The sequence below is a fragment of the Mycteria americana genome, chromosome 1, assembly GCF_035582795.1.
Source record: "Mycteria americana isolate JAX WOST 10 ecotype Jacksonville Zoo and Gardens chromosome 1, USCA_MyAme_1.0, whole genome shotgun sequence".
NCBI classification, from domain to species: domain Eukaryota; kingdom Metazoa; phylum Chordata; class Aves; order Ciconiiformes; family Ciconiidae; genus Mycteria; species Mycteria americana.
This window is the reverse complement of record NC_134365.1, coordinates 195227786-195241302: the sequence shown is the minus strand read 5'-3', so window position 1 is coordinate 195241302 and position 13517 is coordinate 195227786. Positions and strand designations below refer to the sequence as shown.

The following is a 13517-nucleotide window of genomic DNA, read 5'->3' as shown; positions in this document are numbered from 1 at the left end:
GTTTACATGCCGGATACATATGTATGTACTTTGCAAAAAAGCACTGGAAGTTAATTAGTTTTTAAACTTATAGGCATATATTTCATTTTTTTTTTTCTTAGGAGCTTGTTGCTTTTCAGTGCAGCAGTACCATACGCTACTGTGTTAACAGTATCAGGCTACTCGAATGTGTCCAGAATGCTCTGATAAGGCTCCAGTGCTGAACGCATCCCGAGGGCTCTCTCCTCCTGCCAAATCCTAGGGAAGACAGGGGTGCCTCAGCTCCTCAGAGGATCTGTTGTCCCATCATGCTTTGCAGTAGGGAGACAGACTGGAATTGCCGTTTACTCCTTCAGTTCACTGGACAAAAGTCATCTCTACGCTTAAGTCCTGTGCACCACCTAAGGTCCTCTTTTAGACCTGAGATTAGGATGTAAAATGGATATAAATGGTGCAGAGATCTGACTTTGGTTGCCTGCAGAGGGGTGAATTTCACCTACTAGGAACAGCTACAGCCAGGTTTCTGAATCCGCATGAAAGTGCTGAGAATTCGCACCATTTACTGGCTTGGCTGGGGAATGAAGATGCTCACAGGAAATGTTTCACACTTTTGCAGGAATTTGGCTTATTTTGTACTAGAGAACAGATACGCTATACCTGATTTCTAAACTTATTGTACTGGCATCAGAGTAACTAGAAACCACAAAACGTAGCATGAAAAAAAAAAGAGAGTAGACTATGTATAGATATATTTACATCTACATACATCTACATATAGAAGCTTCTGTTCGCTGGAAATCCTATAAGCCACTGCCTGCAATAGCATCCATCCTAAGGGAATTCTAGAGATGATTCTTAAGAGACTGAGGAGATGGGGTTATGAGGTGAGCCCATCTGTGTCAGCACCTTATCCAGCCATTGCAATGGTCCATGCAGGTGAATCTCAATCCAGCAGGGCGTGCTTGTAACATCTTGGCGATGATACTCTGCTCCCCAGCCCTATAAAAGCATCAAAGGACCGAAAAGTGAGGTTTTTTTAGAAAGGAAAAACATTAAATCACAACTCCAGTGCTGACAGTCTAACACAACTACAGGTAGTCCATCACCCAAGTTCCCAAGATTTAATGCTTTGTCCTAGGGATAATTTTCTCCAGAAACTTTGCTCCTTTTTAAGGTCATTGTTATCATAGTTATCAGGGACTCTATACTATTAAATTAAAAATGCTCAGTCACACTTCTGTGCTGAGACCAACTGGCATGGAAAGGCCTGTTTCCAAGCTTGGCTGCCTGCAAACAGCCCATGGAGAATGGTCCCTGCTGTTCTCACCCCAGAGATGTGCCCAGGAAAGTCTGCCAGACTGCTGTCTGGCACAGACAAAAAGCAGGCCAGGCCCTGTCATAACACTTTAACAGGAACTGGGAATGATCCTGGGCACTGCTTCATTTATTGGTAGAGATGCATCCTACGAGTCTGAGACTCTAGAAGTTCTAGGTATTTATCTGAACCTCTGGAAACTTCCAGCAAGGTTCCTATGTACCATACCTAACCTATGTATAGATATTTTCCATAGGTTTTCTATCCTTGAATATGTCCTCTTTTCCCATAGGAGTTCCCGCCTGTCTGCCATGGGAAGTCCTGCAGTAATTTCTCCAGCTCTTTCAGGGAGATAAGGGATATGGAGCGTCTGACGGCGGAAGATGGGGATGCGGTGCTGGCAGGGAGAAAAGAGAACCAGAAGTCCCTGTGCCTCAAGTGGGCACAGTGTCTGCTTGTTAAGCAGGCAGCCTGATTTCACAGCAACACAAGACATCCAAGTCACAGCCCAAAGTCTTGCAGCTCACCGGCTGTCTCACTGCCAGAACTGAACTTGGATTTCCATAGGGCAACATGCAAAACATGGTCCCGCTGCAGGATGAGGCTCTTCATTTGTGGGTCGCTGATCAGAGAAGCTGAGCCTTACCTATCATTATGCTAGTCAGATGGGTTGATATGCTTGTAATGAAAAAAGGACATGGAGGTATATTAAGACTGATGCCTGCCAAAGGTACCTAAATTGTAGAGTGCTGAACAACTCACATAACTGAGGCTGCTAGAACCCACTTCTTGAGATGATCACCTGCAAAACTAGGATCAACACCAAAACTAGATGCCATAATAAGTAGTCTGGATAAAATCCATTTCTGCTTAATGAAGAAAAGGGGGAAGAAAGCAGAAGAGTAAGATATGGACTCACCAAAGCCCAAAGAGTACTTTTAATCAGGCAGCATTTTTCTGACCTGCAGAGCATTTATCAGGCTAGAAAGGGCCTGTGTTCACAGGCACCTCAGATTTATGTTCTGGAAACGTGTGCATAAAATGCCACTCTTTAAACCAGCGCAGTCAAGCTTCTGAGTTTGTGAAGTCTTAAGTACTCAGCCGCAGTGAAGATACACGGCCAGAAGGGCAAGTGTCAGAGGAGTGGGTGCACTTCTCCGGACTGGCAGGACAGAAAATCCGGAGGAACAGGACTTACAGGTTGCAAGCGCAACCTGCCCGGTTTGGAGGAGTCCGGCGGGGCGTGCAGGTGGCTGGCCATCTCCCTCTGCTGGCAACTCCCGAACACTCCCAGTGCTGCCGTCTCGGGCTGCCGGCTGGAGCTCCCAGCAGGGGAAATGCCAGGAGGGCAGGACCCCTCTGCCTCCTGTACATCACTCCTGGGCTGCAGGTAGCCTCTTTCATCCCCGGGGCTGAAATGAACCCGGAGGTGGAGCTCTCTTAATGAGGGAATAAAATGAGAACAACTCGAAAAGCCGTGGTGGTGTTTTGAGCAGATGGTGGGAAGAGGATAGTGATAGCCCCACGGGGAGATCAGAAATGTGCCTTCCGGCACGGGGGAGATCAGCTGAGGGGTCCTGCTGCTCCAGCCAGCCTTTCCCACCTCCTGTGGGAAACAGCTCGCTCCAGCCCAGGGCCCAGCCACATCCCAGAGTGCTGAGCTGCCTCGTGCTGGGGAGCATGGCCAAGTCTGCTGGGTTGTCCCCTTAGCCCCAAGACCTGGGGAAATGTGGGAGGGAGGGCACTGGGTTCAGACCTTGGCTTGGAGAAACTCTCTGTCTCTCCACTTTATGCTTCAGCTGCCTCATCTGTGGAAAGGGGACAACAGCCATCCTGCTTTGGTTATCAGTAGCGCTCAGTGGATGGAAATCACTGTGTCTTCTCACTGATGATACACTCATGTTTGCCTGAAGGTTGAGGTCCTCCCAGCTGCTCCATGGGCACACGAAGGGTATCAGAGGACAGGACCTTCACTTCCCTCTGTCCCATGTCCTGCCTCCAGAAGATGATACAGTCCTGGCAAGTTCCTCATATCTTGGTCCCTACCCATCTCTGCCTCCCAGCTGGTAGCTCAAGCATTGGTGGTGTAGGAGGCAGGGTCTCCAGCCCTTTGGCTCTGCTTGCTCTATGGGCTGTAGGTGACCAGCAACATCTGGGCACGAACCAGGGGAGAAGCCAAAGGTCTGCCCTGCACCTGGGGCTCTTGGTGTGTGGCTCTGACAGACAACGTGCTCCTCTGTGCACTACGTACCCAACACCCAGGGGCATTCCTGTCTCCAGACAGAACACACTGGGGCTCACACCTTGGGAGAGAAATAATTTGAGAAGACTGAGTACAAGAAAGGGTTTTTACAGGCCAGGAAGGAAGAACCCGGATGAGACTTTTGTAGCCATTTTCCAAAGGTCATGGGAAAGGGTTCAAAATAACTCCTTGCACTGGTCCTCTGCTGCCTGAGGCACTATAGTAGCTCCTATTGTTGTAACAAAGCAAGGTGATAACATGGCAGCAGCATTATTTAGTGCATCAACACCACCATTTCTGCTACCATGCTGGGTATGGAGGCAGATAACACTTCAAAGAGACTGCCCCTGAGTTGCTGAGATAATGAAAATATTGCGTAACTGGCTACACTGCCTTTACAAACAACATGCCCATTCATGTCTTCCATTAAAGAAAATGCTGGGTTTTGAGTTTCTTGCTTTCTTTTTTTCCCCTAATGCTTGGGTGTGAACAAGATGTCAGTTCCTTCCCAAGAAAAAAGCAACAGTGTGGTCCCGGGCAGAGAGATTTTGGCTTGGACTCTTGGGAAAAGTTACAAGGCACTCTTAATGCTCTCAGAGAGTTAAGGAGATGGGTCCCCAAGGATGGCTGGAAAGAGTCAGAATGTGAAAGCTGCGTGGGACTCAACTCATCTGCTTTGCAGAACATAGGGGAAGTGGGCTCAAGCCTCAAGCAGTTTTGTAGTATCTTAGATGTGAATTCAATCAGCTTGATTCAGTCATTTGTATAGAACCAAATCTGCAAGACAAAGGGACATGCTCAAGCGACTTCTTATGGTACCTAGCAGGACCAACTTGCTTCTAATGGTGCAACTTTTCTAGTTTGCAGGCTGAACATTGTTGCCAGCTCTCCCCAGCAGCACTACAGGAAGTCAGTCTAGCACATCTGTAAACAGCCTTAAAATACCATTCTCTGGGGTTTAGATGCTACAATAGGCACCTAAGTAAATCCTAAGTGCTAAAAGGAGTCAAGAGATCTCATTCTGGTGCGAAGGCCATTCAGAAGACTTAAGAAACTCCCACAAAGACTGATACATCGCATACAGAGAAGTCAGAATGCAAAGTTCAGATATGAAAGACATGGAAACAGTAATGGCTTTGGTGGCCTCCTGTTTCTTCCAAATAACACGGGGAAGGTCAGATATTCTTTCGGGTTTTGTATTCTGCTTGCAAGAAGCCCTTCTGGTAGTGTGGCTGGACAGAGTGAATGTCATGAGAAATTAAGACAATCTCTTGCCAGGAATCAGACAGGTGGCAAACAACAGTTCCTGGGAAGCTCAGTGGGGCTGAAGGAGGACCCAGTGTTTCTTGATCTGAGACCATACATACCAGTCTATAGTAATGCTGAGACTGTAAATTAAGTCTAGAGACATAAGGACATTCTTTTGAGATCTATGACTCTACCAAGCTCTATTGTAAACCAGTAATGACAGGAGAGATTACAACTGCCTGATATGTGCTACAACACTTAGATGTTGCTAAGCCCCTCTAAGTTGAGCTCTTTATGCAATCAATGGGGGAACATCATTCAATCTCTGCTTATTTTGCACAAAAAGCCTATGGAATACCTAACTTTTGGAATCTAAGAAATTTCCAGGTTGACCACAAAAGCTACTGATTTTAAGCACCTAGAATTTTAAGGCAATACTGGAAAACAGGCAGTCTGAATTCCTATTTGCAAGTTGGGTGTCTAAATCCCCACTTGGGAAGGCATTGTGGGGTCTAGTTTTGCACCAAAGCTAGCAAGTGATGGGACTTGCCTTTTCAGAAATGCAAGAGAAAACAAAGAATCCTTACTTTAACAAAGCTCATTCGAATAGTACACATCTTGGTCAGCTCATACACCACTTCAAAACCATGATTGACTGACTGGGCAAGCAGCTGGGCGAAGAGCTGGTTGTTGAAGATCTTGAGGCTGCAGCCACTGGGGATCTTGCAGACGGTGGCTGGGTGGAAACCATGCTGGTAGTTACAGTTGCGGCTTTGCACAAAAATACTGCTGTCACTGACACATTCAGCATAAACTTCCCCACCAACGTAGTAAAGATGAACACCTTAAAAAAGAAAAAATAGCTTGTATTATTTCTCCATTGTTCACAACACACTTTATACAAGTAATTCTTTAACTATTTTACTGGTGTGGGCATACAAGCCCAGTATCATTCCAGGCACTCGCTGCCTATAGTGTGCTTTTCAAAAGACAGTAAACTGTGTGCATATCCATGTATCTGTACAATGGACCCACTAACATTAAGAGGAAATTGTCATAAACACTATTTCGAGGTACTGGCCTGGGAGAAAAAAGTCTTGGCACGTGATACTTTTCTTTGTTTCTCAGTGAAGGTTGGTTTACTTCTTTAACCCAACAGCATAGTACTTTATGACAAGACACACATACACATACATATACACACACAGAAATATCAAACATACATCAACCATATACAAAGCATGGATCAAAACTGTCAAAGAACTGACAAATCTGTTATGCATTACACATCTAAATCTGTTTTCACTGTTGAGCACAAGCACACTGACCAAGAGCCACTTCATTGCACGCTATTTTTTTACTACAGGATCCTATCTCATGCAGTTCAAACACAGCATGGTGTGTACTTAAAACAGCCTTTCTGTATTTTGCTTTATCAACCACATCAGAGCCATGTATTTGCATTTACATGACATGACTTACTCATCAGATCCTGTTCAAAGTGACCTTCAGCAAGAAAATGACTGATCTCCTTCTGGACTTTTCAGTGCCCGAGTGACTTACTTACCAACACTAACTCTCAAATTTTTACCATGCCTTGGGGAAATGAAGACGGAAGCATTTCTATCAATTCAAAGACTCTGGTCCCTCCAGGATGTCTGCTTGCATGAAAATATACCTAAACTGGTGGGAGAATTTATCTTAGCCCAATTCAGCAACCTTAAAGTTAAGGATCTTGTGTAAGCTAATTGTGTAGATGCCTCCTCTAGCTGATAGATGATGAGAGGCACTGTGACCAGATGATTCACTCCATCCACTACAGAGTGCAGGCTCACAGCCAGCTTAAACTGATGGAAGTCTGTGCAGGTGCTGAAAAGGCTCTCTCGTTCCCTGCCCCTGCTGCTTTTTCCCACACCTGCTTTCCTGCCGGCAGCAATGGCTGGGGATTGGGCAGCCATCCAGACTGGGGAACTGAACCAGCTAATAAACTTAAAAACAAACAAAACAAAACAAAAGAAGATTTATTTGCAGTGAGATCTTCATCAGTGCAAGGGTGGCAATGGGGACCCAGACTACTTAAACGTGAGCATGAAACCACACCCTGAAGGGGACCGAGTCATCCTGTGAAGATGCTTAGACATTCACTCTTCCCATGGCTAGATTAGGTGAGATGAACTCCTCCCATGGCCAAATGAGGTGGAAGAACTCTGTTCTTTGTTCTCATAAAAATCACCATTAAATAAAAAGAAAATCCTCCTCTCTATTCCCAGATATGGCATTCAAACCCTTACATACAAATGCACATGTTCACACAGTCTCAGCGGACTGCCTGCAAAGCTAGTGATAAACTATGCTTTTATAATTCAGTTGTAATTAGTTTTATTCCTGTTGTCTTTCATACAAAAAAGTCTGTTCATAATTCTGTGGTCATGACAACAAGGGGCAGCAGCACATCCTTAGGACAAAAACAGCCTCAAACAGAAGTGGGAAAGGCTTGGGGAAAAGCAGGTTGAGTGGGAAAGGAATCTGGGAAAAATATGTTCTCCCATAGACTTCCAGGGTGACTCAGACGGGAACCTTGAAGTCTGTCTTCAAGCCATCACTTGACTTTTACTTCTATGCACCCACAAGATCTCAAATTAGATGTGAGTGGCAGGGGGTGTGGCTCAGAGCACACGCTGGTATTGCACTGGGAACACGGGTGAGATGACAGCTCCATTAGACCAGTCATCAGGTCCAGTCCAACTGCACTAGACATTATGGGGTGCTGCACATTGTGACTGCTCTTACTTGACCTATGTCTCCTTTCCCTTCTGTGGAAGATGGATAGAAGGGAAGAACTGAAAACACAAAGGTCCTAGCTGACCTTGATGGAGTCCATATAACTTTCTGAAATAAACAGAGTGAGAACACAGGGTAGGGAGAGAAGAATAAGGACATAAATGTTCACCACATTTCAAATCTTCAGGTGTGGCTACTGATTTAGGGTGACCACACTTCTGGGTGCTAAGGTGAAAAATTTTAAAGGCTGGATTTTTGGAGTATATTGAGTAACCCAACTTCTGAAAAAAAAATGAATGCTTTCAAAGGCACTGCCCAAACTGTGTACTACAATAACAAAAACGCCAAAGTCAATTCTGAAAGCAGAGGCTACAATTTGCTTTTTCATTGTGGACTTTTTAAAAGCAATAAATACAGCAGTAATTAAATGTCAGTGCGTATTTCCATTCTTCTGGTATCCATTTGCCAGAGACAAGCACCCTCAAGGAAGCCAAGCAGCTGAATACATATTTGTAGAAGACCAAATCAAGGGTCCATATATTTTAATGGGATTTCATTGCTCTCTGCAGAAACTGGAAATTCAGTAGTCTCCAAGCATCCACATCTTTTTGACACTCTGATCAGAAGTCCCCTTTTTGTCCTTGAAGTCTGACTGCTGAAACAGGTCCAATTGCTAGTAGATGTTGCATTGTGCTCTGGATTGTTTTTAGCTTTGATGTGGTATTTCCAGGAAACCGTTTCACGCTGATACACTAGATGACAATTCAATCACATATCCTTATCCTACTGAGCTAATCTTGTTTACTCATTCTTTTTTCTCCCCTGTTAACATGTGACAATTGTATCCATTTCAGTAGCTTTCATCTGTCCAGCATGCCTTTGAACTACTCACTTTTGGAGCTTCTATGTGCTCTTCTGCAGGCCTGTACTGGTGCCACTTCTATTCCACTTAAACATGTTTTTTTAAGATTTGCATAAACAGGGAAGAGCAGTAAAATTAAGGATCTCTGATATACTAAGCTCCTCTCTGGGCAACCTGCTCCCTTCCCTTGGGCAGATTCCTAGTGTGAGACTTTAAAGGACTTTTAATCAATGAAGACAGATCTTCAGATTTGAATGGATGAGGACCATTAGCTTTACCTCATTTTCTTCCTGTTCTGTCTCTTCCTCTTTTGGGGCAGAAAGTCACAGGATGTAACATCTTCAAATGACAGCTTTGACTGGGATCTTTTGTCATTCTTCTTTTAAGGCCAGGCTCAGCTTTGATCTACACCCCTCTGACAGCTTATGCTGATAGAGAAGCTTTGCTTTATTTTCTGAGTAAGTTAGAACTAGATGTACAACTCATTTCCACCCCTCACAACAAACTACTATGACAGACACTTGTAGCATCACACTGGCTTCACACAGTGCATCTGCAAGACAAGTGCTTTCCCTTTCGGAGAAAAGTGCAAGAGCTAAGTACAACATCTCCTGCGCTAGCCTTCAGGTTCACTGTTGTTTGTAAAAACTATGTCACATTTATCTCTGAGCTTCCTCGTATTCAGTCATTCAACACTAGACTATCAAGAGCCAATTAAAATACTGCTCTAGGCCTGGGAAATGAAGTGAGGTTGACAAGATAATAGGAGTGGAACAATTAGAGTTAATTAGCTCAGTGGGAAATCCATTCCCAGGCAGCTACTGGTGAGAGGCTGGGTTGGCAAGATAATGAGTCTAGACTGGATATACCAGAACCGGCAAACCTTCATCTGCACAGAGAAGTGGCCAGTACAGGGCTTCTGACTCATCGCCACAAACAACAGTAAGTTCTGGGAGAATAGCAGGCCCTACACAGCCCTAGTGAGCTGGGATGGAGTGTGTGCAGCCACGCTTGTCCAGGTGTGGTCTCCTTGCACTTGTCACCAGCAGCATATGCTCCTGTGTGAACACAGTATACGCACACCAGAAGTGGAGCATACAAGGACAACTGCTGGAGGGAGACTCCAAGACTTAGTTTTACTGTCAAGAAGTTGACAAGGCAGGGAATCAGACTGGTAGGGGGGGAAAAGCTACAAAGGCAACTCTGGTAGAGTTCCTCAGCTAAATAACTCAACTAGTATGCGTTTCATCCATCTCTCTTTGTTATTCGGTGGTAGGAGAACCAGCCCTGAGGCACCAGTAATTATCCTTTTAGTGGCATTTCAATGGCAATATTCCCAGTTGCCAGAAGTTCTAATAAATAAAATGAAAATACATACTGCTAAATTAGAACACACAACTATAAACAACATTTTTCTCTTTGCTGGCCAAGTAAATAGCTTTTCTAAGGAGCTACTCTGCTGATTGTTATCCAGTCAGAAAAGAATCAGCTGCTTTTCTTCTATTTCAGAAGTAATCTCAGAGCTTTGGTTTTAAGACAACCACATCTGACAAATCAGCCAGGTTTGTTAATGCAATGCATGGTTCTTTCAGCTCTGAATATTCCCAACAAAAAGGGATTTCCTCTTACCTTTTCCTATGTGTCTCCTGGTGTTTTCTATAGTAGAGTTGCGGTTTACATTTGAGAGCAGTCCTAGGCAGAACCTGTTTTTGTTATTTGACGGATCTGTAAATCCATCTATAAGGATACTTCGAGAGGAAGCCTGGAAAGTCTCCCCTACCCGGTTGTTGAGTTCATAGTAGGCAACTGAGCACCAATGTTGGGGTTCCTCATAGCAAACAGGCCGAAAGTCTGTAGGAAATAAAATTAATCAGCTGCTCAGGTCTCAGTAATATTTTTAAACAATCATTCTCTGTTTTCTTTCCTCCCTCCCTCCCACTTCCACCCCCCCGGCTCTTCACCTAAACAGTCACTTATGTCAGGCTTTATCTCAACAGCAGCTTCTGTTTCTTCTTAATTTTATGACTGAAGCCCCAAACACGCAAAGGGCTGGTACACCAGCTTAACTGTAAGCCTCTGAGGAGTCCCACTTGTTCTTAAAAGTGATAACTCCACTGCATTAAATTAAGCACATGCTGACATTCCTTGCTGAACCAGGGCCCAATCTCTACACTGAAAATAGTAAGGGACACATCTGTTCTGCACACTAGCAGGAGCTAGGGATGACAGATGGGCTCAAAGCAAGTCAAAACTGAGCCAAGCCTTCAGCCTGATACCAAACTCTGAAGTTCAGAAGTAATCAATCACTCCCCTCAATTTTTTGCATGCTCTGGGGCTTTCCACTTCCATGTGGGACCGTAAGCAGAAATGTCAGCAAGGTCATTTCTTTTGGATCTACCCCTGCCCAGGTTTTCTAACTCAGAGACAGAGAAAGACTCAGAAATGTAACAGAATCTCTGAGCCTCACTCGCCCTACAGGAATTAGTGGGAAACCTTATCCTGCCTGCCCACCACAGGCATGTGAGACCCCCTGCCCCCAGAGCACCTCTGTGCATAACCTCTAATAAAATTCCAACTAATATTCACTAGGGCAGTGATCACAGATGGTAAAGTATGGTAAAGAGATTAAAGTATCCCAACAATTTATTTAAAAGTATTGGTGTCTGATAACTAGTTATTATCTGGCCATTCTGTGTACCCATCTCTAATTAGCACTATCACCCTCATCTTCCTTCTGCTCCAGTTCTGTGATACATACATGTTCCTCACTGTTTCAGAAGGCTGGCATTATTGTTTTAATGTGCACGTGTGTGCACAGTGTTCAGTCTTCATGCCATAAAGGACATTTGTTTAGGACTACAATATGCTGGACTAAAAGAACTATGGTGATTTTTCCTTTGCAGTAAAAGGTAGCCAAAGGAAAACCCAGCAGAGGAACTCCATTTCCCCTTGCTGCTCGGCAGCAATCAGCTTCGAATGGTGGAGGCATCACCTGCCATTACTAGTCTGGAGGTAGTGGAGACCATGCTGGAGAGGTCATGAAGTTGCTTTGAGGGGGGCAAGGAGGATCCCAATCCCTTCTAGTCTGACCAACCATGCCCTCTCCCACTAAAACATTCTTATATGAGGACAAAGAGTTTGGCCTTCTGTAAAAATCTCTTTGTACTTCACTAGAACATGTCCTTTTCTTTTCTAGCCAGCCAGTAATGTAACATTAATACAAAGATGGCAGTAAGAAATGTCCCAGCCACAAGGCTTTAAAGTACTTGAAACCCAGAACTGAAAGTGATAAAGAAGTCAGTTCTGATATTGATAGTGCTCTTTTGTGTTATATGGCCTCACCATTCTTGATTTGATATCTTTGTCTTTACAACGTAGATAACAGTGTTTGCTTTCATTAACAGCTTTCTAAATGTAATAGTCTATGGATGCAAATAAGGTCTAAACTCTGCAACTTCACATATAATTCACTGAATTCTTAAATCAACCTATTCTGCTAGCTAATGGATAGGTCTTTTACAGTAAGGCTGTGTACTACTGTTGGAAACCTATTATTACAGATCACTGAACCTTCTTGTTGAAATAACAATTTTTTTGCTTAACAGTTTTTCTTTGAAGAATAGTACAAATGGTTATTTACTTTCAGCTTCTCCATCGGCAGATTTACCTCCACTGGGCAAAGACAGCACTAGTTGACTTTCAGCTATTGCATCCATTGACCGCCCATTGTGGTTTCCTGGAGGTTCTCTTGCATGGTAAGGTGGGGGTGGAGTTTCCACTATTAGAAAGAAGGAAAGAAAGAAAAGAATGAAAAGACACCTAAATCAATACGCTGGTAAATTCTCTGGCTTTTTCTGGTGAGTACTTAGGACTTATTCAGCATTGTTTAGCTAGAGAAGGGCTGGAAACAGAGCACAAATCTGAACCTGACCTCCCTTCAGTCTCCAGATTAAGACCATTACATGTTCAGGGTGGACAGGAAGGAAGGGCTGTCATGTTGGACATGCTGCCCTTGAAAGAGAGAGCAACAGTCACAACAGTGCCTCAGGCCTAGACCGGTGTCCAGTCAAGCTCTCTGTTACTACAAGTTGCTACCTTAAGAAAATAATGCAGTTTGATCCTTCAGTTCCAGACTTCTCTCCCAAATGTAAAACTTGAAGAGGATGATTTAAGAGCAGAAGCTAACTTTAATTGATCCTCTGGGAGAAAGCTCTTTCTTCACAGGCTATAAAAAAAGCCTATGGAAAGCCTTTATACTCCAAAATCAAACTTGGCAAAACTCCCTCCAGATTTGCACTTTTTACCTCTGTCCTACAAGGGAAGGCTGGCCCCTATTCTGGTTTGTTCAGTCTCCCATCAAAGAGCAATGGATGTGACGAAAAAGTATGGAGAAAAAGTATCAATTCACAACCCGCCCAGCTCCTGATTTGTTTCATTTATGGCACACTAAGCTAGAAAACAGAAGGTGACTCTATAGTGGGGATTCTCAAGAAAGACAGGAGGCTTTAGAAAGCCAAAGAAAAAAGGACTTCATTTTCATATTAGAAAATGCTGACATTCACTGCATAAGCACTAGAAGTATGTAGTTTTATTCATTTGAACAGAAACTCAGTGGGCTTATGTGTAAATTATAGCCATATACAAGCTTGCAGGCCTAAGGGTCTCTTTAAGAAAGACCAGAGTTTAACTTGGTTCCAGGCTGAAATTTCCTCTTGTGTTCAGGGTCTGTTGGCTGGCCCCTCAAAACAGAGCTACTTCACCCAGAGTGGATAAATGTGGACTGTCTCATAAGACAATCATTGAATCTTCCAAGTAAGTACTGCACAGGAATGTTATTCTATTTAAGCATTGTTCAGGATTTAGGAATTTCATACACAGTATGATATTTCTAACATACAGATGACATAACCCTCCCACAGAAAATGCAACGAGCTAGAACAGTAAAACAAAATCAAGAAAGACTGGAAGAGAATACAAGTCACAGAAAGGAATATAATGTAGTTATACAGGTATTTTTGATGTCTACACCTAAGCTAGTCACCATAAGCTCTCCTTATACCCACTAAAGAAAAACAGGCATTGCAGACACG

General features: G+C 43.8%; 1 protein-coding gene across 2 annotated transcripts in view; it reads right to left on the bottom strand.

Annotated features, from left to right (window-relative positions):
- Positions 1-713: 713 nt before the first annotated feature.
- Positions 714-13517, bottom strand: part of SMAD9 (SMAD family member 9) — a 36516-nt gene continuing 23712 nt past the window's right edge. Inside the window, exons 4-7 of one of the 2 annotated variants that reach the window (XM_075490573.1) lie at positions 12095-12205; positions 10057-10278; positions 5372-5628; positions 714-978 (exon numbers count right to left, since the gene is read on the bottom strand). In XM_075490573.1, coding sequence (XP_075346688.1) covers positions 835-978; positions 5372-5628; positions 10057-10278; positions 12095-12205 — 734 coding nt within the window. In that variant the 3' untranslated portion in view covers positions 714-834. Of the gene's footprint in view, positions 979-5371; positions 5629-10056; positions 10279-12067; positions 12206-13517 lie in introns of both variants that reach the window. The other variant, XM_075490564.1, reaches the window with a different exon arrangement.